Source organism: Carcharodon carcharias, chromosome 2 (genome assembly GCF_017639515.1).
Source record: "Carcharodon carcharias isolate sCarCar2 chromosome 2, sCarCar2.pri, whole genome shotgun sequence".
Lineage (NCBI taxonomy): Eukaryota > Metazoa > Chordata > Chondrichthyes > Lamniformes > Lamnidae > Carcharodon > Carcharodon carcharias.
Genome location: NC_054468.1, coordinates 155,871,214 through 155,898,889, shown reverse-complemented (window position 1 = coordinate 155,898,889; position 27,676 = coordinate 155,871,214). Strand labels below are relative to the sequence as shown.

At 42.1% G+C, this 27,676-nt stretch overlaps 1 protein-coding gene across 4 annotated transcripts in view; it reads left to right on the top strand.

Annotated features, from left to right (window-relative positions):
• snx9b (sorting nexin 9b) overlaps nucleotides 1-27,676 on the top strand; it is a 215,888-nt gene that overhangs the window by 83,524 nt on the left and 104,688 nt on the right. For 3 of the 4 annotated variants that reach the window (XM_041174491.1, XM_041174515.1, XM_041174496.1), the window contains 4 exons: nucleotides 6,311-6,458; nucleotides 8,671-8,755; nucleotides 16,027-16,152; nucleotides 26,843-26,960. In XM_041174491.1, coding sequence (XP_041030425.1) covers nucleotides 6,311-6,458; nucleotides 8,671-8,755; nucleotides 16,027-16,152; nucleotides 26,843-26,960 — 477 coding nt within the window. The remainder of the gene's footprint in view (nucleotides 1-6,310; nucleotides 6,459-8,670; nucleotides 8,756-16,026; nucleotides 16,153-26,842; nucleotides 26,961-27,676) is intronic. The other variant, XM_041174505.1, reaches the window with a different exon arrangement.

Genomic DNA, 27,676 nt, shown 5'->3' with positions numbered 1-27,676 from the left:
TAGATATGAGCAATTAAATAACCATGCCTAATCCTTCCTAGAGTCTGAATTATGAGTGCTGGATGAAATGGGATAGGGAAGGGAATTGGGATTTTTCATGTCCATTTCTTGGGTAACATGGGTCTCCTTAAGTGTCAAAAATGTACAATTATGGAAAGATGGCATTTGCATGTGTATGTCTAACGTTGGTTGGCAGGATGCAGAACGGATAGATTCTGATGTCAATTAAAATGCAATGGTGATTTGATGTCAGCACTGCCATTTTGGAGCACCACTCTTATGGAGCAGTCTATTAGCATCCTGAAGCAGCAGTTCCACTGCCTGGACCACTCTGGAGGAACCCTACAGCACTCTGCTGAATTGGTTTCAAGAGTTGTCGTGGTATGCTGCATGCTACACAATCTTGCCATCAGGAGGGAAGAACCCTTCAACCAGTTATGTGGCAAGAAGCTGAGGAAGCAGAGCTGGAAGAGGAGGATGAGGGGGCAATTGCAACCAAGACAGCTCCTTTCTACCCAGAATCTGCTTGAGCAAACAATAAATGATGCCTGTAATCTCAACCCCTCCACATTCACCAACAGTTCCATACTCCTTACTTTTCCTCTGCTTCCGATCATCACATCATCCTCTTGACAACAATGCAAAAATGAAAGTCAGTGCCAAATGCAGATTATAATCCAAATTAATAAACTAAATTATGCCATAATGCATACACAAGTCAACTAATTATCTTTGTGCATTCCCTTAGTGTCTATTCCATGTGTATATGCCAGTTCTAGCGCTCCTACAAGGTGCCTCCCCAGTGGCTAATTCGTGGCCGATGGAAGGCTACTGAGGTGATTGCAGTCCTTGGAGGGTGACCTCAAGCAACTCTGGGCCTGGAAGACCTGTTTTCAGATTGCACCATCTGGATATAGGTGGCAGCAGTCTGGCTGGTTGACAGCTAATGGCAAGGGCACTGGTGGGGTTGTGATCAGAGATGATGTCATTGAGAGACGACAGCAGGTTCATATGCCATAAAACCACTCCTGGGGTGACTCCTCAGCAATCTTATTGCTCTTGTATAGTAGAGTGCTGGAGCATTGTGATGCCCTGGAAGTGCCTTTGAATGCTGGTTTACAGAACATGATTGCAGCGGTCTGAGTTTGCATGACAGCACTAAGTCATTGGGTGGATGCTGCCTGTGCTGCAACAGAAAGCTGAGACATTGGTTATCAGATTATTGTTTGATTCCACTGGTGTGCTGCCAGAGGTAAGCACCTGCTTTAGTGTTGTAAAGGATGAGCTCCAAAACTCTGTGCAAAAACCCTGTGCCAAATTGGTGCCAGACCCTTCCATGCTCCTTGACATCAAATGCAGGCTCTCTGGTCGGCTTTCCAGTACATCAAGTATTTGACTGTGTACACCATACAGTTACTTACTGTTGTCTGGTCCATTAAAGTTATTATCTCGATCCTCTGTAGCAGAACAAGTATGGTACCTCATCCTCTGGTAAGCAATCCTTTCCCTTTGACTTGGTTGCTGCACATTTGTGCCTGGTGTTTCACCACATGCAGATCCTGCCTTTGTGCTATCCTCTAAGTCACATGTTGTGGCTGCGACTGTGTAATTGAGTGACAGTGTCTCTTCATCTTCACTGCCATTTGTTCTTCATCCACTTGCACAAATTCTAGTTCTTGGGTGTCTGAAAGGAAAAAGGGACCATAGTTGGCTTATGGTGAGGGGATGGGAGAAGGTAAGAAGTGCATGCTTATACCACCAGCAGATTATTGATCAGAAGAAACTGTAGGATTGGGGAAAAACAGGATGAGCGAAGGAGTATTATCATTATTAATCAATTCAGCCCCACTGGTGGCAATGGCCTCAGCAATGGCCCTTCTCATAACGATTAGCACTGTCTCCTCCATAGGGGTTAGATCATGCAGGCACACTTCTCCCATTCAGCCAATACCTGCTTTTGGTTATGCACTACCTTTGCCTGCAAAGGGGAAGGAGGGGGGAGAAATGTGTTATTGCATGTCACGCAATATGTTTGGGTGATATAGCTGTCATGGTTGACAGTGTGTGCAAGCTGTGAGATGGAAGTTTCAGACTTGCAGCAGTGTTGTGTGTGAGGATGAGGTGAAGTGAAAGAGTCCTGACTAATAGAATTTAGGGTGTGATAAAATGAGCAGTGGCTGAGGTTAGTTGTGCAGTTGGTAGAATATGAAATCTGAATATGCATTCACTGACCTTAAGCACTTGTATGAGACCATTAGCTTCTTCTTTCACTGCATCCATGGTCTTGTAGATATATTCCTGATATTACCTTCTCCGCTGTCACTTGTCGCTGTCTTCTGAACAAATGTTTGGAGGGACTCCAACTTTGTTGAGGGTAAATCACTCCTCCTTTCCACCTCTTCAATGAAGACCTTCTGTGCAGCCTCTCCAAACTTTGGTCCCTGCTGTCTCCCATGGCTAGTTATTGTTGATTGGGTATGAAGTGTGCTGTGCAACAATAATCTCAATATTCTCAGTAGTTACAGTACATGTCTCCTTCAACAGATGCAGACAAGCTTAAGTACTAATAGGCTTTTGCAATATTGGACCCCTCGCTGATGCATGCAGCCAATGAACAGCACGGGTGTTGGCTGTACATAGAAATTATGGTAATGTGAAGGCAGCATAAAGCTGGTACTTGCCTACATTTCAGTCAATGGACACTGTTTAATCGTGCATTGTGATCCCTGTGGTTGTTTTTGGGGATTATCTGATTTAATTCCCAGAGACTATGTAGCTTGGTCAATTTGATTTAAGCAGTACCAATAGGATAAAAAGTACTTAAGTGTCGTCCGAGAGGTTTAGGCCATCCTGAGTGTAGAAAAAGGAGATTGCAAAGTTAATTTATTTTGGTTTCTTTGTCAAGTCATGGGTAATCATGGTACAGAGAGCCCATTGAATTCATGCCAGTTCCCTGTAGGGTAATCCAGTCATTCCCATTCCAATGTTCTATCCCCGTAGTCCTGCAAGTTATTTTCCTCAAGTGCACATCCAGTTTCCTTTTCAAGTCATTTAACGTCTTCAGTTCCACCATCCCCATAGACAGAATGTTCCAGGTTTTTAGTCTAAAATCCCTCCGCTATCATTGTAACCATCAGAGGCTTTTTGTTTTTACTACCCTCCTAAAGTTTGAACAGAATTCTTATATTATTATAAAATAAAAATACCTGGAAAAACTCAGCAGGTCTGGCAGCATCTGCGGAGAGGAGCACAGTTAGGGTTTCGAGTCCGTATGACTCTTCAACAGAACTAAGTAAAAATAGAAAAGAGGTGAAATATAAGCTGGTTTAAGGGGGGCAGGTAGAGCTGGATAGAGGGCCAGTGATAGATGGAGATAGCCAAAAGATGTCATAGACAAAAGGACAAAGAGGTGTTGAAGGTGGTGATATTATCTAAGGAATGTGCTAATTAAGGGTAGAAAGCAGGACAAGCAAGGTACAGATAGCCCTAGTGGGGGTGGGAAGGGATCGAAATAGGCTAAAAGGTAGAGATAAAACAATGGATGGAAATATATTTAAAAATAATGGAAATAGGTGGGAAAAGAAAAATCTATATAAATTATTGGGAAAAAAAGGGGGGTGGTATCGGAAAGGGGGTGGCGATGGAGGAGAGATTTCGTGATCTAAAATTGTTGAACTCAATATTCAGTCTGGAAGGCTGTAAAGTGCCTAGTGGGAAGATGAGGTGCTGTTCCTCCAGTTTGCGTTGAGCTTCACTGGGACAATGCAGCAGGCCAAGGACGGACATGTGGGCATGAGAGCAGGGTGGAGTGTTGAAATGGCAAGCGACAGGGAGGTCTGAGTCATACTTGTGGACAGACCGAAGGTGTTCCGCAAAACGGTCACTCAGTCTGCGTTTGGTCACTCCAATGTAGAGGAAACCGCATTGGGAGCAATGAATACAGTAGACTAAATTGAGGGAAGTGCAAGTGAAATGCTGCATCACTTGAAAGGAGTGTTTTGGCTCTTGGACAGTGAGGAGAGGGGAAGTAAAAGGGCAGGTGTTGCACCTTCTGCGGTTGCATGGGAAGGTGCCATGGGAGGCGTTTGAGGTGTAGGGGGTGATGGAGGAGTGGACCAGGGTGACCCGGAGGGAACAATCCCTGCGGAATGCCGTCGGGGGGGGGTGAAGGGAAGATGTGTTTGGTGGTGGCATCATGCTGGAGTTGGTGGAAATGGCGGAGGATGATCCTTTGAATGCAGAGGCTGGTGGGGTGATAGGTGAGGACAAGGGGGTCCCTATCATGGTTCTGGGAGGGAGAGCAAGATGTGAGGGCTGATGCGCGGGAGATGGGCTGGACACGGTTGAGGGCACTGTCAACCACCGTGGGTGGAAAACCTCGGTTAAGGAAGAAGGAAGACATGTCAGAGGAACTGTTTTGGAAAGTGGCATCATCAGAACAGATGTGACGGAGGCGAAGGAACTGAGAGAATGGGATGGAGCCCTTACAGCAAGTGGGGTGTGAGGAGCTGTAGTCGAGGTAGCTGTTGGAGTTGGTAGGCTTGTAATGAATATTGGTGGACAGTCTATCACTAGAAATTGAGACAGAGAGGTCAAGGAAGGGAAGGGAAGTGTCAGAGATGGACCATGTGAAAATGATGGAGGGGTGGAAGTTGGAAGCAAATTTAATAAATTTTTCGAGGTCCAGACCAAGCATGAAGCAGCACGGAAGCAATCATTGATGTACCAGAGGAGGGGGCCAGAGTGGGACTGGAACAAGGAATGTTCCACATACTCCATAAAAAGACAGGCATAACTGGGGCCCATGCGGGTACCCACAGCCACACCTTTTATTTGGAAGAAGTGAGAGGAGTTTAAGGAGAAATTGTTCAGTGTGAGAACAAGTTCAGCCAGACGGAGGAAGAATCGGAGAGCCATCAGACCATCCCGGTAGGGGATGGAGGTGTAGAGGGATTGGACGTCCATGGTGAAGAGGAGGCTGTTAGGGCCAGGGAACTGGAAATTGTTGATATGATGTAGGGTGTCAGAGGAATCACGGATGTAGGTGGGAAGGGACTGGACAAGGGGAGAGAGAATGGAGTCAAGATAGCAAGAAATGAGTTCTGTGGGGCAGGAACAGGCTGACATAATCGGTCTGCCGGGACAGTCCTGTTTATGGATTTTGGGTAGGAGGTAGAAGCGGGCCGTCCAAGGTTGGGAGACTGAGGTTGGAAGCTGTGGAAAGAAGATCTCCAGAGGAGATGAGGTCAGTGACAGTCCTGGAAACAATGGCTTGATGTTCAGTGGTGAGGTCATGGTCCAGGGGGAGTTAGGAGTAAGTGTCTGCGAGTTGACGCTCAGCCTCTGCGAGGTAGAGCTCAGTGCGCCAGTGCACCTTATCTTCTGACTAGGCACTTTACAGCCTCTGGACTGAATATTGAATTCAACAATTTTAGATCATGAACTCCCTCCTCCATCCCCACCCCCCTTTCCGATCCCATCCTTTTTTTTCCCCAATAATTTATATAGATTTTTTCTTTCCCCACCTATTTCCATTATTTTTAAATGTATTTCTATCCATTGTTTTATCTCTACCTTTTAGCCTATTTCGATCCCTTCCCTTCACCCCATCCCATCCCCACTAGGGCTATCTGTACCTTGTCCTGCTTTCTACTTTTAATTAGCACATTCCTTAGATAATATCACCACCTTCAGCACCTCTTTGTCCTTTTGTCTATGACATCTTTTGGCTATCTGCACCTATCACTGGCCCTCTATCCAGCTCTACCACCCCCCCCACCCCGCAACCAGCTTACATTTCACCTCTTTTCTATTTTTACTTAGTTCTGTTGAAGAGTCAAACAGACTCAAAACGTTAACTGTGTTCCTTTCTGCAGATGCTGCCAGACCTGCTGGGTTTTTCCAGGTATTTTTATTTTTGTTTTGGATCTCCAGTATCCGTAGTTTTTTGCTTTTATCTTATTGATTTGGATTTTTATTTTTTGGCAGTTAATCCAGATTTAAATCCAATCATAAATTACTCAAAGCTTTGAAAATCTGAAGTTGCACCTTATGATTTTATGCTTTTCTTTGTTTCATTTGTAATATTTGAAGTTGCATTTGTTAGTATTTTCAAATGACCCAAGAACTATGCAGGAAAAACCTAATAACTTGTCTGACTGTCGGCCTGCTCTTGTGAGCTGCTTTAGCACTCCTAAGCAGGGTTGACCACAATTCCTGTATTCTTAAAATGGATGCTCATATAAAATTGCATTTGTAGGGAATCTTGACATAACTTTTTTGCATTAATATTAGATTTGCTATTCTGTAGGTGTTGCAGAGGATGACGAATGGGATGACGATTGGGACGAGCCCAAACCGTCTCCAAATATTCTTCCTCGCACAGAGTCTGAGTCAGCAGAGACTGGTTTGTCTCGTGGAGCTCCTCGCAACAGTTCTGTGAAAATGTCACTCAATAGGTAATGGAAATAAATATCAGATGTATGCTTCATGTTCTTGTTTCAATGTCTGGAAAAAATAAATTTCCTTGATAAAATGAATAGTGGTTCAAGTAATGTGTGGCAAAATAGGTGCTTAATATTAAGAGTTTCTCAAGCTTTTGGCTTTGTTAGTTTTGTGTGTAGAAGCTATCTTATATGTTGGTGTAATATGTTAGCAAATAATTGAGAGTTTGAAATTCCTTTTCTCTATACCATAAGCCTAATAACGAAATTCAGATGTGGCTTTGAAACCTGCAATTTCATTGGTGGCTATTTAATTGGCAAAACAGAGGCAATGTTACATTTTTTTTGTTCAGAAGGTATTTTATAAGATCTGATATATTGTAAGAAAACATGTTTAAGATAATTTTCTTCATAAAAATATTGTACTTTGTGATGGTGAGGTATTCTGAATTTACAACATAGCATAAGGACATAGGAATAGGAGTAGGCCCTTTGTTCCTATTCCACCTTTCAGTTAGTGCTGTATGAACTCCCTATACCTGCCTTGGTCCCATGCCTCTCAGTACTCTAGACTAACAAAAATCTATTGATCTTATATTTGAAGTTTTCAATTGACCTAGCTTCATCAGCCCCCTTCCTTCCCCCACTGTTATGAGGAAATCGTTTTTTTTCTACCATATTATACACCTTAATTAGATCACCCCTTAATCTTCAGTACTCGAGGGAATATGTCAAGTTTGTGCAACCTGTCCATATAACTTGATTCTCTAATAGCCACGGTTTCATTTTGTTGAATCCGTGATGTACCCTTCAGGCAACCGTATCTGCATCCTGAGGTGCGATGCCCAAAACTGAATACAGTACTCCAGATGGGGTAAAGCTGTAAACAATTGAAGGAATTTCCTCCTGTTTGTGATCTAACCACCTGAGCTAAAGGCCAGAATTCCATCAGCCTTTTTGATTGTAATTTTCTTGTTAAGGAATTATGCTGATTATATATGATGCATATTATATATCTGGCAAATTAGAGAATGTACTTTCTAGTGCAGTTCTATTGACTGTTGTTTGAAGAGCATAATTACTTAATTAGGGATAACCTGCCATTGCTATGTTGGATTTACTTCACTTTGGCAAATTTTGATTCTTAGCAAAATAGATTTTTTGCAATTATTGTTCTTGAAAAGACACCCATCAGTTAAGATTTTCATTGATATGTTTTCATACTCTGTTGTTTTTGATGACATGTAACGTTATAAACTATTTTGCAAGCTCCAACTGTGGAAGGGGAAGATTTATGTTTTCTTAAGTAATTGCAAATATAGGCATTCAGTTTAGCACTATGTTTGCAAGCAAACCAGAACAAAGTAAAAGGCTTTTTTATTAATAGACATTATGCATTTTTAAATAGCCAATGCATCACAGTACAAACAGTATCAGTGCATGTGACTATGCTTCCTGGAATGCCCATGTCAACATTTCTAATAATTTAAGCATTTTAAAGAAAAATTTTGATTCTTTGCTTTTTGATAAAAGAACAGTTTTGAAAATTGAAGTTTCATATCCTATTCTGTGTCTGTCACTTGATAATGATTCGCGTGTTTGTTTAGACAAAATTTTAAATTAACCTTTAGATTATTTTGAGCTGAGCAAAATTAAGATCAATAGTTGGAGGTAGTCAGCAACCTGGGTGCCTCAGCAATTGTCTTTTCAACTCTCTCTCAGTAACTGCACTGAGTGAGTTTCTTTAGTCAGATCAGCTTTAAATATTAAAGAGGAAATGAAAGGAATCAAGAATTTGCATTTCTAGAGCATTTTCTCATTTGGCAGAATACCCCAAAGTACATTAGAGCCAGTAGATTGTTTCTGAAATTTAGTCACAATTGTTAGGTAGGAAAACATGGCAGTTAATTCCTGCACGTCCAGTCTCAAAAACTACAATTGAATGTTTTTTTGATTGAGGATGGAATGTTGGTCAGGAGGTTCCTGATTTTCTTCAAATAGTTCAATTTCGTAGTGTTGGCACTCCTTTTTAAGATTAACATATTATAAATATTTGAGCTAGAGAATAGCTAGAATAATTTAGTCCTATTGCTCCTTTATCTCATAGACGCAAACTGTTCAAAAATCAAACGAGAAAATGTACAAAACTACATGTTGGCTTTGTTGATTGTGATTAACTGCAAAGTCTTGTATCTGCGTACTCATAAATTTCTATTTTTTAATATAGATTTCCAACCTTTTCCAAACATGGGCCTGAAGTCTATCTACTTTCAAAGCAGCCAGTAAAAACTACGGAGAAGATTACAGTCCATGTATGTTACACTGGTGGCTGGGAAGGGAGAATTATAGAAAGTCATAGAAATCTTGTTAAGTTGGATGAGAAGACTGTTATAATAATTGAAACATATAATCTGTACTTTGATTTTAAAATATGATAAAGTGGCTGGTTAACTTGGTCCTTTGAAAGGAATTGAAGAAACTGAAGATGTGTGGAAGTGGCTTATTGAACAGTTTTGCTAGTCTGATACGCCTAGGGTGGTATGTCAGTGTTGCTTAATAGGTAGTACACTTACCCAGAGTCAGAAGGTAACTCCAGAGACCCGAGCACACAAATGCAGGCTGATGCCCTAGTGAAGTACTGATGGCATATTGCATTGCCAAAGGTGTAATTTTTGGGATGAGACATCGAACCGAGGCTCTGTCTGCTTTCTCAGGTGGACATAAAAGATCTTGTCACTATTTTGAGGAAGGACAAGGGAGTTCTCCCCAGTATTCTGGTCAATGTTTAATCTTGCAACCATCATCACAAAAAGGGACCTTGCTTTATGCAGATTGGCTACTGCCTTTCCTACACTGCAATGATTACTATACATCAGAAAGTCCTTCATCGTGTGTAAAACACTTTGGGTCATCCTGAGGTTGTGAAAGACTTAAGATAAATGCATATCTTTTTTCACATGAAGTTGAATCATTAAATTTTGTAACCTATGTTTTACTAGCACTTAGTAGACAAGACCAAAACATTTGCAACCATCTTCAGCCAGTTGTACTGAGTGATGATTTATATCGGTCTCCTCCTGAGGACCCCAGCATCACAGATGTCAGTTTTCAGCCAATTCGATTCACTCCATGTGTTAAAGAAATGGCTGAAGGTACTCGATGCAGCAAAGGCCATGGGTTCTGACAACATTCTGGCTGTAATACTGAATACTTATGCACCAGAACTAGCCACACCCCTAGCCAAGCTGTTCCAGTACAACTTGTTACAATTATGAGGTTTATAAGATTATGGTACTTTGGGTCTGACTCTATAAATTTAGGGTAAATGACCTGTTCTGCAGTCTGATGGTAAGCCCGAGTGGTTTGATTGTTAACGAACAAAGGAAGACTCAGATTGTTTTTCTAAGAGGAAGGTGCAAGGTATTTACCGTAGTCTCTGAATACACCATGAGTAGACCTCGGATATCCCAAAGTCCCAGAAATGTGTTACAGGTGTCGTGTTGTAAAGCAGTGCTGCTGTAAAATATCCAATTACTTCTAGGATGAAAGTAAGTTGGGAATCAAAGATAACTAATTAGCATTTCCACGTGGATATAAAGCTAATGTGTTTCCTTTGCCATGAAGAAGAGGGTTGAAGGAGCAATTTTTGAGATTAGGCTTCTCTATAAATCCACAAATATCACAGACAGATGGTATTTTGCAATTTGGTCTTCAGAGAATCACAAAGTGCAGAAGAGGCCCTTTGGCCCATCGAGTCTGCACCGACACATGAGAAACACCTGACCTATCTACCTAATCCCATTTACCAGCACTTGACCTATAGCCTTGAATGTTATGGCGTGCCAAGTGCTCATCCAGGTACTTTTTAAAGGATCTGAGGCAACCCGCCTCCACCACCCTCCCAGGCAGCGCTTTCCAGACCGTTACCACCCTCTGGGTAAAAAAAAGTTTTTCCTCACATCCCCCTAAACCTCCTGCCCCTCACCTTGAACTTGTGTCCCCTCATGACTGACCCTTCAACTAAGGGGAACAGCTGCTCCCTATCCACTCTGTCCATGCCCCTCATAATCTTGTACACCTGAGGCCTGTAGCCATCTGAGGGATAGAGAACAAGAGATAGAAGCAGCCAGGCCTTTACCTTAAGCAGAGAAAATGCTCACGGTCACCACTCAAAACGCTCATATTGAAGACAGAGTTTGTGGGATTTAAAGGAGGCTGGCAGATTCACTTAGCTTGGCGCTATAGAAATGGATCTACAGAGTCACCCTCACAGTGAAATGCAGTTCTAGGACTGGAAATTACCCAGCTTGGAATGTGAAAAAGAAGCAATCCAGTGGGAGCTGAGAGCAATTTTAGACTAGTTCTTGGAGGATGAAATGTCCACTTAAGGGGCAATGTAACCTCCCATATAACCATAGTGGAAGATTTTTTTTCATGCTGTGGTTTAACGTATAAGTTTCCTATGAAAAGAAGATAGTGTTTAGTCACTAGTATTTTTTTAGTCAAAAGTTTTAATATGTGAAATCTTGAGGTCATTCTTTCAGCTGCTAACTGCAGGTTTGAATTTCTTTTGAACTTTATCGGTCTCTACAGAGATCATAAAAAGCTACAACACTGGCATCTTCTCAACAATATGGAAATTTGCCCAGGTATTTCCACAAAAACCAGGACAAATTAAACCCAGCTAATTACCACTGCATCATCTACTCTCAGTCATCAACAATTGATAGAAGGTGATGTGACAGTGCTGTTACACAGCAATATCCTGCTCACCAATTCTCAGTTTGAGTTCTGCCAGGGGACATGGCTCCTGACCTCAATGCACCCTTAGTCCAAATGTAGACAAAAGAGCTGATTTCAGAGGCGAGTCGAGAATGACCAGCCATGATGTTAAGGCAGCATTTGATCGAGTGTGTCATCAAGGTCATCTAGCAAAACGGAGCTCTATTAGGATCGGGGAAAACTCCACCACTGGTTGGACTCGTACCTAGTACAAAGGAAGGTGACTGTGGTTGTTGGAGGCCAGGCATCTCTGCCCCAGAACATTGCTGTAGGGATTCCTCAGGGCAGTTTCCTAGGCCTAGCCATCTTAAGCTGCTTCATCAATGACCTTCCCTTCATTATAAGTCAGAGGTGAGAGCACTTGCTAATAATTGCAGTGTTCAGTGCCATTCACAAGCCCTCAGATACTGAAGCAGCCTGTGCCTGCATGCAGCAAGACCTTGACAATATTCAGACCTGGGCTGATGAGTGGCAAGTTTGTGCCATACAAGTACCAGGCAATATTCATCTCCAAAAAGAGAGAATCTGACCATCTCCCTTTCGTGTTCAATGGCATTACCATTGCTGAATCCCACATCATCAACATCCTGGGGGATATCATTGACCAGAAACTGAACTGGACCAGTGACGTAAATTCTCGGCTAGAAGAGGCTGTGAATTCTGCACCTAGTAACTTGCCTCCTGACTCGCCAAAGCCTGTCCACCATTTATAGGGGGAGGGAGATTTCCTCCAACCCTGGGAAAGGATTGCTGCTGCACAATAAGTGTTTAATTGGCATTTAATTTGGTGGGCCTGGCAGAAAGTATATGATGTGGTGTTCTCGTTTGCTTTGCAGCCAGCAGGCAAGACCACCGTTTCCATCATTAAAATCCACCCACTGGTTCCTGTTGATGGCCTTTCAACAGAACTGAAAAAAATTAGAGATGCAATGGATTTTAAGCATATATAGAGACAGAGAGAGGCATGAGGGGTGGAAAGAAAAAAATCAAGGTTGGTGATAGGCTGGAATGCAACAGAGCTTAAATGTTAAAACGAATGATGGTGCAAGGCAAATTGGATACCAGTAAAACAAAAGAAATAAAAGATGCATCTTGAGGAGCTAAAAATGACAAAGGCAGAATTATTACCAGCAACTACTGTCTGAAAAAATGCAAGAAGTTATAATCTGTGATCTCAATTTCCAGCCCAGAAGGCTGTAAAGTGCCTGATCAAAAGATGAGGTGCTGTTCCTTGAGCTTGTATGGAGCTTCATTAGAACAGTGAAGGAGGCAGAGGACAGAGAGGCCAGTGTGGGACTGGGGCATAGTCACTTCTGTCTGCTTATGAAATATAAATTATTTTCTCCTTGTCGGATACAGAGTATAATATTTTCTTTTTCAGTGAATTTACTATTATCTTCAATATGTGGGCATTCTTCCCCGATCTTTTTTATATTCATCTTTTACAAATATTGATTTTTTTTAAATGACCCAGTCTCCAGCTCAGTATCCATTGTGGTGAAGCACTCATGATCCAATAGCCCTCAATTCAAAAAAAATCTCCCTTCTCCTCTACTATCCCCATTTGCCCAGAGTGAAGTTCCCAGGTTTCAGTTTTCTCACTGCACTGCCACCATTCACAAGTCTCTGTTTTCAAACCTCAAAGATTCATTTTCCTTTTGTGAGTTATGTTTTGGAAGGTGAAGTTAATTAGTAGAAATCTCTATCTGGGACATCGCAGGTGTGCCAGGTTGCTGTGGGGATAGGTTGCAGAGAGGTCCCCTTTTATTTTGGGCTTATCTGTGATTGTTCAGAGAAAACAGGCATTTTACACCTGGAGCTAGAACAGCTTGGAAACAGGCAGAGAGAGAAAGCTGCCAGCGGTTGCAGTTGACTCCTGGAAGCAGTTTTGAGAAGCAGAAAGAGAAATCTGCTAGGAGCTGTCGATTAGAAACAGAAGGCTATCAGACACCAAGGATGTTATTTGATGTGGAGTCACTAAGGAAGAGTGCAATGAGGCCCCTGTCACTGGACAAGTAATCCTGAGGACCAGGCTAATGCTCTGGGGACATGGATTCACATCCCATCATGGTAGTTGGTGGAAATTACATTCAGTTAACAAAATCTGGAATTGAAACCTACTCTTAATAATAGTAACCATAAAACCGTTGTTGATTGTTGTTAAAAACCCAGCTGGTTCACTAATGTCCTTTAGAGAAGGAATATTCTGTCTGGTCCACATGTGGTTGATTCTTAACTGCCATCTGAAGCAAGCCGTTCAGATCAAGGGCAATTGGGAATGGGCAACAAATGCTGGCCTTGCAGGTGATGCCTGCATCCCATGAAGGAATAATTTCTTAAAAAATGCTTGAGCCAAAGGTATCCACACTTATGAGGTGGTTAAGGTGAGTTATCCTAAATGGATGCTAGTGGAAGAACCCAAGAAATCTCATTCCTTGAAGAATAGCAGGAACACTGAGAAAAATCAGTGATTTCCAGAAAGCTGTGACACTTGGTTTGGTCCCAGAAGAAATGAAGGAACCCTGTAGATCCTGTAAAGTATAGGCGAAATCTTGGGTGGAAATAAAAGTGGAAAGGAAGTGGTTTCTTGAGGTTTTCGGGTTTAAAATATAATTGCTTATGAGATATATAATGTTAGTAGTATTTGCTTTGTTTAACTCTTGTACAGTTTTTGTTTAAAATGAGAAACTGTGTGGTGTGATTCTTTCAAGTTAATAACTGGGAGTTCAAATTTCTTTTTAAAAGTTACTGGCCTCCCGTGAGGTCATAACAAAAGAGAGTGCATTAATGGGAAAAAAACAGATAAAAGGATAGTAAGGAAAAGATTAAAAGAACAAGCAGAAGAACAGAACATTGTAAACCAGATGTGTTTGGAAATCGATTTATTGGCCATTGAAGTTAATGACTGAACGTACATTTTATGCACCTACCCTGCCAAATATTTCTGACCCATGAAGTATAGAACATAGGGATAAGAGTTGGTCAATCACCCCTCAAGCCTATTCTGTCATTCAGTTAGATAATGATTGATCCATATGTTAACTCCATCCAGGCACCTTGGCTCCATATCCTTTAGTCCCTTACAGTATCCACAGTTGCCTGATAATACAGAACTTCAGTATTGCTGAAAAGAGAGACAAGTTGCTGAAGTTATTCGTTTTGCCCTCATCAGGACAAATGCAAGAATGCCAAATTTCAACAATCTCAACAATTTATACTACAGGAGAAAAGGGGGTTCTGATTGGTTGGCAAGTTGACTCTGGCTGAGGCATTGCCATGGAGAAAGCAATGCGGAACTATAGACTCCCCATCCTTTTGGCTAATTAAAAAAAATGGCTCGAGGCTTGAACACATTCCTTTTGCTTGCAAAGAGCAGGTTTTTGCATATGAATTTATGTTGTTTCTAGCAAGCTTAAATGAACCATGTTACAAACTCAATTAATTATCTTACATTGGTTGTTAGTGTAGCTATTAGCACACTCAAGATTGTTCAGCAACTGCTGCCCAATCATGGAATCACATCTAACAGTAGATGTTTTGTTTTCGGCTTTGCAAACATGAGCTAGTTGAGTATAGTCTATATACTCTGCTTATTATCAATATCAATAGCCAGAGAAACATGTTTGATTCGATCATCCAGTTGTCTTAATAATTGCTTCCTGACACTGACAGGAGTGGGGATGCAAGACTGGCACAAAAGAAACTGCCAAAACAGATGATAAGAACTTAAATCCTCTGAAAACAATAAACTCCTGCAGAATTGATACTCTGCAGCTTCATTAATCCCTTTATTGGCCTCCAAGCTTCAGAAAGGATCATAAATCATGTCATTGCCAGCATCCTCTACGATACAGGTTCCCAAACTTTTACCTATTGCGCACCCCTTTCTTAATCTACCAGATGCCTGTGAACTCCTACCAACAGACATATTTAATAGGCTAGGTTCCTTTTCTCTCGAAAAAAGACTGAGGCCTTTTAAATGATGAAAAGTTTTGATAGAGTGGATACAAAGAGAATGTGGGAAAGGGCATAATTCAAGGCCATCAATATAAGATAGTCACGAAGAAATCCAACAGAGAATTCAGAGGAATCTTCTCTACCTAAAGAGCAGGAACATGGAACTCACTACCACAGGAAGTAGTTGACGCAAATAGTATACATGTATTTAAGGAAAGCTAGATCAAAATATGAGGGAGAAGGGCATAGAGGGTTGTGATGGTAGATTTAGATGAGGGAAGCTCGGAGGAGATTCAAGTGAAACAGTCAGAGCACATTGACAGTATTAGCTACTTGGCTCAAAATTTCCAATATTGTTATTGTCCCCAATATTGATAGGTAGTTAGAGATTAGTGGGGCTGGAGTTGGGAATGGTATAGGTTTCCCCACTTGTAACCTTTATCTTTGATAGGACCTCTTTCTGCTAATCAACCGCAACTGCAGGTAGGGAGCCTGGTAGGGGTGGTAGGTAGTCAGATCCCCAACCATTAGTTGGGGTCTTTGTACGGGTCGAGGAGAAGTTGGATGCAAGGGAAGAAGGTAAGCTTGGGTTTAACCTGCTTAAAATACCAACTTTCCCACTGGGAACAGGTTGACTGCCCTTCCCCTCACTTGTCTCTGTATAATTGGGCAGTGGGAGGTTTGAAGTTTGGTTGGGGCTGGGTCTGAGATTTTAAAAATTAACAACTCGCCCAACCACAACCCATCCGTTTTGGGGATTTAAAATTCACCCAATTTTTTTTTAGTCCAGATTTACATTTGAATATAGTGTAGCAACATAAATCCAAATGTTTTCTTTTTCAAGAAGGGCGAAATTGGTCCAGTTTGGAACTATCCATCTTCCTCATTGAGTTGTGTGGTGGCTGATCCAAAAAAGGGATCCAAGCTGTATGGATTGAAGAGTTACATCGAATATCAAGTGACACCAAATGTAAGTTTTCAAACAGAAATGTAATTCACAAAATGTTAGTACTTGAAGTATACATCTGAACGTATTTTTGGGGGAAGGCACCTCCCTTTATCACCTTAACCTTTTCTTCCACTGGGCGTAATCCTTGTATCTACACGGTGCCCCAGATAGTAACCCCGGTGGCTTGGAAAATGCATTTCGCCTCCTTTCGTCAGACACCAGCTTTCAGAAATCTCTTTAATAACTCCTGTAAATTTGCTAAATGCTCGGCCTCTGTCAATCCAGTTATGAGGACATTATCAAGGTATACTACAACCGGTGGTAATCCCTGTAGCAAACTCTCCATCATCCTTTGAAATATTTGACATGCCGAGGACATGTCAAATGTAGGCGTGTATATGGGAATAGGCCTTTGTGTGTGTTTATTGTGACGTACCCCCAGGATGTGTTATCTAACTCGAGTTGCTGGCAAGTGTTCATCATTAGTGTAGGATCGACGACCTGCCAGCTTAGCGTATAAGTTCTCAATTCTTGGAATTGGATATTTATCAAACTTGGCGGCCCCAATTAACTGTTAGCTTTTAATCATTGCAGATACAGACGGCCTTATCCGATTTCAGTATGGGGACAATAGGTGCTGCCCATTTTGAAAATTGATCCTGCTGGATGCCTAGTTCCTCCAACCTGTTGAACTCAGCATCCAGTTTTTCTCTTAAGGCATACGATACTGATCTTGCTGTAAAAGATCGGGGGAGTTGCCTCTGGATCATCATAAATTTTGGCTTGCAAGCCTTTGATTTTTCTGAATTCGTTGTGAAAGACGCTGTTGTATTTTTAACCATTCTAGCAGTCTCCCTGCCTGCACCTGAAAAATCATGGACCAATTTAACTTGATTTTTTGTAGCCAATCACTGCCCAGAAGGCTTGGCTCTTCTCCAGTCACTATTATTACTGAGAGCTGGGCTGACTGCTGCCTATAGCTCACAGGTACCAGGGTGGTGCCTTTTACTTTTATGGCTTCTCCCTTGTAATCTTCAACTGGGCAGAAGTTCTCTCCAGGCTTAAGGGTTGGGTACCTTCTCTCAGGTACTGAAATGTGTGCTTACCCATCACTGTGGCCGATACCCCTGTATCCCCCTCCATAACTAGAGGCTTCCCATTTATGTGGAGTGTGACAATAATAGGGTCTGCCTTGACTGCTATAAGATTAAAAAGAGTGAATATCAGAATCAGTTATTTAAGGCTCTTTCACATTATCTACTCCTAATATCTTTGCTGGCTGGTTATTTGGCAGTCTGGACTTAACTCTGCACTGTTTAATTAAGTGTCCCCTTTTGCGACAGTAATAGCACTCTGTCTCCTTTAATCTACATGTTTCAGGAGTGTGGTTACCCCCACATCGGTAATATTTCAACTTCAGGATTTCTGTCTGATTGCCTCCGCTACACTTTTTTGATTTCTTGGTGATTGGGAATGATTCCCGCTTCGCAGCTGCTTCTGTGGTTTTGGCGCCACGCTTGGCTGCAGGTTCTGCCCTAACTGGTAAACGGTGCCATTTTGCAAGATCTGTAGCTCCTGTGAATCTTTTTCAGCATTTTCCATGGCCAGAGCTATCTCTTTGCTCTTTTAAAGCTTATATTGTCTTCTGCCAGCAATCGATGCAGAATGGCATCTTTGCACACACTACAAACTAACTGATCCTGTAGCATGTCATTCAAGGTCGCTCTGAAATCACAATGCTCTGACAATTGCTTCAACTTAGCAATATAAGTCGCGATTCGCCTGGGGCCCTCACCCTCGTATTAAATTTGAATATTTGCACAATGACTGATGGCTTGGACTGAAAATGGTCCTTCACCAAATCATTCAGTGAGCTCATAGATTTAGAGTCTGGTGCGCTTGGGGCCGTGAGACGGTGAATAAGGTTGTAGGCTTGACTCCCACAGACACTCAAGAGAATTGCTTTGCGCTTTGCCTCCTTCTCTATTTCATTGGCCTGGAAATAAAACGTTCGATGTATTGACTCCAGTCCTCCATGGAGGAGTCAAATGGGTTGATCCTCCCAAAAAGAGGCAACCTGATGAGTATATATTTTTTTCTTTCCTCCCTTAAAACAAGCTACTCACAGTTGTAGGGCGAGAGGTAGCACCAGGATCATTTATCCTTGTTGCCAGATGTAGAGATGTACCACCAAGAGTCTTCTTTAGTTGAACAACAAACTTTATTTACAGAGCTGTTGGATTAGCTGCCTGTTTCTAGCACAACTACAATGCACTCCACCAGGCTAGGAAAACTCCACCCCCTTATGAGATTCCCCGAGTTTGGAGTTGATTGACTTTTCTGGCCACGTGACCCTTACTCAGTAAGGCTGGCCTTAAAGCAAAACAATCACCACAACTGTGTTTCCAAGTTTCTGCAAGGAGTTCACTAGGCAACTTCTCTCACTGTTGCTAGAGCATGCATTTGGCCAGGGATATCCAATCTACATTTTACAACCATGTGTGGGCTGTTTAAACTACTTTGGTGTGAGCAGGATTAAGTAGCACAAGTTGCTTTCTTTTCTAATAAAATATTTACAAATTTTCTGAACAAACATTTACGAAATATAGCCCCCTGTGCATTAATAATCCAAACCTGCCAAAATACACAAAATCCAAGCCCTTTAAACACTGGAAATCCAAGCCTTAATACATGAAGTTTATACATCAATACACTAAATGTTTGAGCCATCTCATTTCCAAAATCTGAGCTGTACCTCCCCCACTAATAAGATAAATCCCAATGCCATATTTTAAACTTTTCAACTCCTCCACCATAGATGGAAAATCAAAGCCCTTCTCATTACAATAAAAACTGAGCTAATGCACCTAACAGGTCACGTTAAGTGACACCCCCTCCCAGTACACTTTACTGCCGTTTGGTGCTGTCTCTGCTGCAGTGAACACCTGCTGATGCACTTGCCACCAGTGCACGCTCCTTGCCTACTACTATTTGGAGGAGGGACTCTTTGTGAAATGCAGCACGTAAACTTCCCCATCTTTATACTTACTGGGGATGGAGAGTTGATAGAAGCTGTTTCCTAATAGATTTGGTTATTTAGACCAATGATACTTCAGCCTCTTTTACAGCAATAAGAAATAGCCTCTTCTAATTCTCAAGACCTGGGAAGCTTAAATTGATCAGGCAGAGAGTGTTAGTATGCAAAATGGAATGGCTCCATGAGTTGGGTCAAGGTAGTTTTCTAGCCACTTGGACAGAGCTGTGTTAGGCTGCGAAAACTGAGCTGAAGAAATAAAAGTAAAAATAGTTGGAAAGCAACAGTAGATCTGGGAATATCTTGGGAGAGATGACGTTTTGGTCACTGATCTTTCTTCAGAAGCTGTTTGAGTTTTGATGAAAGGCCGTTGATCTCAGCTATTTAGGAGTCAAGTAACGAAACAAAAGATATGTCTGGGGGAGAAATGAATGGCAGAAGGATGAACAACTACTGTCTCAAAGGAAAAAAAGAGAAAACAGAGTTAAAACCAAAACCTGCAAAGGAAAAGGAAAAAAATGGGGGCAGAGATTATGGTTTGAAATTATTGAATTAATCCCACTTGAAAAGTGAGATGCTGTTCCTCGAGTTTGCGTTAAACGTCATTGGAACTCTGCAGGATGCCAAGGATAGAGAGGTCAGTGTGAGAGCAAAATGGCGAGTTAAAAGGATAGGCAACCAGAAGCTTGGGGTCACGCTTGCGGACCGAATGGGGGTGTTCTGCCAGGTAGCTACCTAATCTGCGTTTAGTTTCTTCAGTATAGAGCAGACTGCATTGTGAGCAGCAAACATGGTATACTAGATTGAAAGATGTAGAAAAGAGGAATAAGGTGCATATAGTTAGAGAAGTGAATAATTCCATATTAGATAGGAGCAGACTAAGAAGGAGTGCAAAGACAGGATTATAATACATGCATATAAATGCATAAGTAGTAGTGAATAAGTTTGGTGAGCTACAAGCATAAATAGCTGTGTGGAAATATAGGGCTTGAACTTCTGTGGAGTGGCAATCAGAATCGGATTGCCACTGCACTCCTGCTCTCCTCCCTGGAAATCATCATCCTGTCGTGCCTGACCTTTTGGCTCAGGCCAGGTGAGAGCTGTGCAGGGCAACATGCTCCTAAGGCCTTCAGTCGAGCACTGCAGAATTGGACAGGAGGAGGCCACACCCCTTTTTTTTACAGCATCGGTCTCTTGTAACTCTTTTGAGTACAAACACGTTTCCATCTGTTTCAGATGAAGTTACATTGTTTCATAGTTTGCCATTGTAAGATTTGAACTCTTGATCTTAGGGTTACAAGCCCAGTACCATAACCACTTGGCTACTTAGGCCAAGCTTTCGGCATCGGTCACTTGTACTGGTTGGACAATTGGTAGGGAGTAAGGGGTTTGGAGTTGGGCAGTCAGGTCGGACAGTTGGGTAGGGAGGGTTGGTGGGGGGGGTGTCCCCTGGGGATAGTCGGTTGGGAGGGGTGCGGGGTGGTAGAGGGTAGTTGGGAAGTGCTGGGAGCTCCTTGGGGGTGTAGGGGGAGTCCCGTGGGTGGTCGATATGGGTCTGTACAGTAGTTACCCAGAAGCTAGAAGTGGTTTTAATTCTTCTAGCTGTTTGAATAACTTTGGTTTGGGCTGCATTAGAGTGCTTTGGTTAGAGTTTGGTGAGAGAGGGACTATTAAGGATTAATTTGTATCTAAAGCCTAATCTTTCTTTAATTTAGCAACTAACTAAAAGTCTTTGGGTTGGGAGAAAGTAAGTTTTAGTCCAGCTTTAAAACAGGGATTATACAGGCTCTGCTTGCAACTGCAGCTTGTAAGTTAGTTAACTGGCATAAACAGGCTTTCAGAAGCTAGATTCAGACAGCATAAAAGCAAGCCTGCTACAGTGTTGCTTTGGGCTGCGTTAGCGTGCTTCAGTTGGAGTTTCATGAGAGAGGGAGTTCACTGAAGAGGGAAGGAGGTGAGCCTTTCATTTTCTACCTTTCCTCAGAAAGAAGAGTAGCCGTCCTGGTAAATAGGACCTGGTAAGTATTTCTTCTGCCCTTAGTGTCCTCTAAAGTAGAGGAAGTAAAAGGAGTAATTTAAGGGTAAGTCATGGCAGGGCAACTCTGCCAAGTAGAATGCTCCTCCTGTGCAATGTGGGAAGTCAGGGACACTTCCCGTGTCCAGGGTGACCGTGTGTGCAGGAAGTGTCTCCAGCTGCAGTTATTCGAAATCCGTGTTTTGGAGCTGGAGCTGTACCGGATGTCACTGTGGCACATCTGCAAGGATGAGACCTTCATGGATAGCATGTACAGTGAGGTGATCACGCGGCAGGTAAAGAGTGCACAGGCAGAAAGGGAATGAATGACCGCCAGACAGAATAAGAGCACTAGGCAGGTCGTGCAGGAGTCCCCTGGATCCATCTCCTTCTCTAACTGTTTTCTGTTTTGGATACCGTTAGGGGAGATGGTTTCTCAAGGGAATGCAGCAAGAGCCAAGTCTGTGGCACCACGAGTGGCTCAGCTGCACAGAGTGGGGGGAAAAAGAGTGGGAGAGGAATAGTGATAGGGGATTCTATCATTTGGGCAACAGATAGACTTTTCTGCAGCCACAAATGTGACACCAGGATGGTGTGTTGCCTCCCTGGTGCCAGAGGCAAGGATGCCAGTGAGTGGCTTCAGACATTCTGAAGGGGGAGGGTGAACAGCCAGAGGTTATGGTCCATATCGGTAGCAAAGGCATAGGCAAAAAGTGGGATGAGGCCCTGCAAGCAGAATATAGGGAGCTAGGAAATAAATTAAAAAGCAGTACCACAAAGGTAGTAACCTCAGGATTACTCCCAATGCCACATGCTAGTGAGATCAGAAAGAGGAGAATAGACCAGATGAATGCATGGCTGGAGAGATGGTGTAGGAGGGAGGGATTTAGATTCCTGAGGCATTGGGACTGACTCTGGGGAAGATGAGACCTGTACAAGCTAGATGGTTTTCACCCCAGCAGGACTGGGACCAATGTCCTTGCAGGGGTATTAGCTAGTACTGTGGGGGAGTGTTTAAACTCAGTTGACAGGGGAATGGGAACCTGAGCGGGGAGACACACGAGAGGGAAACAAAGATAGGAATGAAAGATAGAAAAGTGGAAAGCAGAAGAGGAAGGCAGAGGAAATAATGGCTGGCATTAAATAGTGCAATAGGACAAAAAAAGATGTGTAAAAATGTTAAAAAGACAAGTCTAAAGGCACTGTACCAGAATGCATGGAACATTTGCAATAAGGTAGACGAATTAACAGCGCAAGTTGGTGTAAATGGATATGATATGATTGTGATTACAGAGACATGGCTGCAGGGTGACCAGGGCTGGGAACTGAATATCCAAAGGTACTCGATTTTTAGGATGGACAGGCAAAAAGGAAAAGGAGGTGGCATGGCGTTGTTAGTTCAGGATGAAATCAGTGCAGTAGTGAGAGAGGATATTAGCTCAGAAAATCTAGATGTAGAATCAGTCCGTGTGGAGCTAAGAACCAACAAGGAGCAGAACAAATTAGTGGGAGTTGTCTATGGGCCTCCAAACAGTAATGATAAGGTAGGGGAATATATTAAGCAGGAAATTAGAGATGCATGTAACAAGGGTGCTGCAATAATCATGGGTGAATTTAATCTACATATAGGCTGGGCATACCAAATCAGCAATAATACTGTGCCAGATGAATACAAGATTTTTTTTTTAGACCAGTATACACCCAGGAACCAACTAGGGAACAGGCTACCCTAGATTTGGTGTTGTGTAATGAGAAGGGGTTAATTAATAACCTTGTGTGGGGTCCTTGAGGGAAGAGTGACCATAACATGATAGAATTCTTCATTAGGATGGAAAGTGAAGTAGTCCGATCTGAAACTAGGGCCCTAAATTTTAACGAAGGAAACAACAAAGGTATGAGGCGTGAGTTGGCTAAGATAGATTGGGGAACTTCATTAAAAAGCATGACGGTAGATAGAAAATGGGTAAAATTTAAGGAACGAATTGCAACAGTTACACATTCCTTTCTGGTGCAAAAACACAACATGAAAAGTGGCCCAACCATGGCGAACAAACTAAATTGAGGATAGTATTAAATTCAAAGAGGCGTCATATCAAGTTGTTAGAAAAAGTAGCAAGCCTGAGGATTGGGAATAGTTTAGAATTCAGCGAAGGAGGATTGATTAAGAGGGGAAAATAGAGTATAAGAGTAAACTTGCAAGAAATGTAACAGCGGATTGTAAAAGCTTCTATAACTATGTATAAAGAAAAATATTAGTGAAGACAAATGTAGGTTCCTTTATAGCCTGAAGTGAGAGAATTTGTAATAAAAAACAAGGAAATAGAGCAATTAAACAATTGCTTTAGTTCTGTCTTCACGGAGGAGGACTGAAATAACTTCCCAGAAATACTAGGGAATCAGGGGCCTCGTGAGGAGGAGGAATTGAAGGAAATTATTTGTACTAAAACAATAGTGCTGGAGACATTAATGGGATTCAAAGCTGATAAATCCCCAGGGCCTGGTAACCTACATCATATGGTACTAAAGGAGGAGGCCATGAAAATAGTGGATGTGTTGGTTGTCATCTTCCAAAATTCTGTAAAATCTAGAACAGCCCTGGCAGATTGGAGAGTGGCAAATGTAACCCTACTATTTAAAAAAGGAGAGAGGGAGAAAACAGGGAATTACAGACCTGGGGTGAGTCTAATATCAGTAGTAGGGAAAATGCTAGAGTCTGTTATGAAGGATGTGATAACACTTAGAAAATATCAATGGGATTAGACAAAATTAGCATGAATTTTTGTAAAGGAAATCATGTTTGACAAACCTCCTGGAGTTTTTTGAGGATGGAACTAGCCAAAGAGATAAGGGCGGACCAATAGATGCGGTGTGTTTGGATTTTCAGAAAGCTTTTTATGAAGTCCCACAAAAGGGTTAGTGTGCAAAATTAAAGCACATGGATTTGGGAGTAATATATTGGCATGGATTGAGAATTCGTTAGCAGACAGGAAACAGCATAGGAATAAATGGGTCTTTTTCAGACTGGCAGGTGGTGGCTAGCTGGGTACTGCAAGGATCAGTGCTTGAGCATCAGCTATTCATAACACATATATATCAATGATTTGGATGAGGGAACCAAATGTAATATTTCCAAGTTTGCTGACGACACAAAACTTGGCGGACTGAGTGATGAGGAGGATGTTAAGAGGCTTCAAGGCAATTTAGACAAGTTGAGTGAGTGGGCAAATACATGGCAGATGCAGTATAACTTGGATAATTGTGAAGCTATCCACTTCGGCAGGAAAAACAGAATGGCAGAGAATTATTTAAATGGTGATAGGTTGGGAAATGATGCACAAAGGGACCTGGGTGTCCTTGTACACCAATCATTGAAAGCAAACATGCAGTGCAGCAACAGTTTAGAGGGTAAGCTGTATGTTGGCCTTCATTGCGAAAGGACTTGAGCGCAGGAGCAAGAATTCCCTACTGCAGCTGTACAGGGCCTTGGGTGAGACCACACCTGGAATATCGTGTGCAGTTTTGGTCTCTATACCGAAGAAAGGATATACTTGCCATAGAGGGAATGCAGTGAAGGTTCGCTAGACTGATTCCTGGGTGGTAAGATTGTCATGTGATCAGAGATTGGGCTGACTAGGCCTGTATTCACTGGAGTTTACAAGAATGAAAGGGGATCTCATTGAAATGTCTATAATTCTGACAGGGCTGGGCAGACCGGATGCAGGGATGATATTTCCTCTGGTTGGAGGGGTGGTCACAGTCTCAGGATACAGGGTGGATCATTTAGGACTGAGATGAAGAGAAACTCCTTCACTCAGAGGGTGCTGAACCTGTGGAACTCTATCATAGAAGGCTGTGAAGGCCAAGTCACTGAATGTATTTAAGAAGGAAATAGATTTTTGGATTCTAAAAGCGTCAAGGGATATGGGGAGAGAGCCGGGAGTGTGGCTTTCTATGAGATAGAGGATCAGCCATGATCATATTGAATGGTGGAGCAGACTCGAAGAGCCAAATAACCTATTCCTGCTCCTGTTTTCTATGTTTCTATGTTCTAACTATTGATGTAACACAAGTCGGAGCCATCCGAAGCTTGCGATTTAAATCACGTTTTTGGATGGTTCCCAGAGCAGGGCAATTGCCCATTGGAATTTTGCACTTCCTGGGCAATTGCCATGCAGTCTTTATCTGGGAGCCTCCAAGCAGGGGGGTTTCCCCAGCACATCTTTGCGGTACCAACAGTTACACTACCCTGGAGCTTGGAAGTTATGACCCTATATAATATAGTGGCAGTAATGTAAATGTGGATTGGAAATGGTGAGACCTGGGTGCTTAATATACAGGAATTTAGAAAAGATGGTTGCTGAAAGAAATTGGGGTGGAGATAGCGGAAGGGCTTGCTATTATCTTTCAATCTTCTCTATATATGGAAGATGTGCCAAAGGATTGGCAAGTGGCAGATGTGACACCCTTACTCAAGCAAGGATGTAAGGACAGTCCTAGCAACTACCGGCTAGGTAGTTTAACATCAATAATGAATACAGTTTTAGAAGTAATAATCAGAATAACAAATCAGCAAGGTTTGAGTTAATTAAGAAAAGCCAGCATGGATTTGTAAGCAGTAGATCATGCTTGACCAATCTAATTGAATTTTTTGATGAAGTAACAGAGAAAGTTGATGAAGAAAATACTGTGGATGTTGTCATATGGACTTTAAGAAAAGGTTTAACGGAGTACCATATTAAAGGCTGGTTAACAAAATTGAGGCTCATGGAATAGAAGAATCAGTGTCCTGTTGGATCAAAAGAATTTGCTGAAGGCCAGAAAACAGTGAGTCATGGTAAATGGTTATTTTTCAGACTGGAGGATGGTAGGCCCTTGTTGTTCAAAGGCTGGTGCTAGGACCACTGCGTCTTTAGCTGTATATTAATGACTTGAATCTTGGACACAATAGAATTTCAAAATTTGCCAATGATACCAAACTTGCATGTGAGGCAAACAGTGAACATGATACGAATCGCCTACAACATGACATTGGCTAGCAGAATGGTCAGGCAAGTGGCAGATGGAATAATGTAGAGATGTGTGAAGTGATGGATTCTGGTAGAAGGAAAAGGGAGAGGCAATATAACCTTAATGGTACAGTTCTAAAGAGCATGCAGGAAATAGGGACCTGGGGTGCATGTGCATTGATCTCTGAGAGTGACAGGACATATTGAGAGTTGCTGACAGTGTACATTGTGCTGTTCGCCAGAACACAGTTGATTGAAAAATTTTCAGTACTGATGAATTTGAGTTACTGAGCAACTTTTACTTGCTTTCAATTGTTTAAGAATCTAATTAACATTTACTGAACAGTATTAGGTTTGTTTTTCTCTTGTAGTGTTGTACAGGTGAAAGGTTTGTTTTGAACTAAGAACATTGTAGTTCAGCCTGAAACTGGTTAAAACTAGTGCCATGTAATTTTTAAAAAATATCTGTTCATAGTGTAAGTATTACTGATTTGTTCACATTTTTGATTTTGTTCATCAGAATTAATAAAATTTCTATGGGTACAAATGTATTTGTACAAATGAAGATGTAAACCTGTTAAATTTGGGTATCATTTTTTTTATAATGCATGCAGGAATCTGGTTTGAACTTTGATTTTATTTTTATCTTGTGAACAGAGCACTAACCGGTCAGTCAACCACAGATACAAGCATTTTGACTGGTTATATGAACGCCTACTCATCAAGTTTGGTTCTGCCATTCCAATTCCTTCACTTCCAGATAAACAAGTTACAGGTAATTGGAAACATTTTGTCACATACATTATGGTGGTCAGATGTTCTGCACTAATTCATGAGGCAGGACCTAAATGTTTTTTTTAACAATAATTTAAATTATTCCTAATATAGGAATGCTGGAGAGAAACTTTTGGCTTGGCGTAGTAGCAGCCTACAAATCATTTTTTCCCCTCTTCTCCCTACCCTTAAAGTATACTTCAGGGAACGCATATATGGGGAGGCACCAAATGTGGACCTGGCAACTTCACATATTTGCAGTAGAGTGGAAGAGATGGGTATTTGATGGAGAACTAGGAGACAGAAAATGAAGATAAAATGAATGTACTCTGATTAGCAGGATATGGCAAATAATATTTCCCAGGTCTCTGTCAGGCTTTGCCTTTTGTTACCTCCAGTCAAGTCACTGATTTTATTTTTCTCTCTCTCTCTGCCTCTTTGTGCATGTCACTACCCCTCTGCGGTGTCACAGACTTTTACTCACTCTGTGTCTCGGTGCCAGTCGCCCCCTGTGTCTCGGCACCCCGCTCTCTCTCTCTCTGTCCCTCCCCCTCTCTCTTCTCCTCTCTCTGTCCCTCCCACCCTCTTTCTCTCTCCGTCCCTCCCTCTCTCTCTCCGCCCCTCCTCCTCTCTCTCTCTCCCTCTTTCTCTCCCCACCCCTCTCTCTCTCTCTCTCTCTCCCTCCGTCCCACCCTCCCTCTCTCTCTCTCCGCCTTT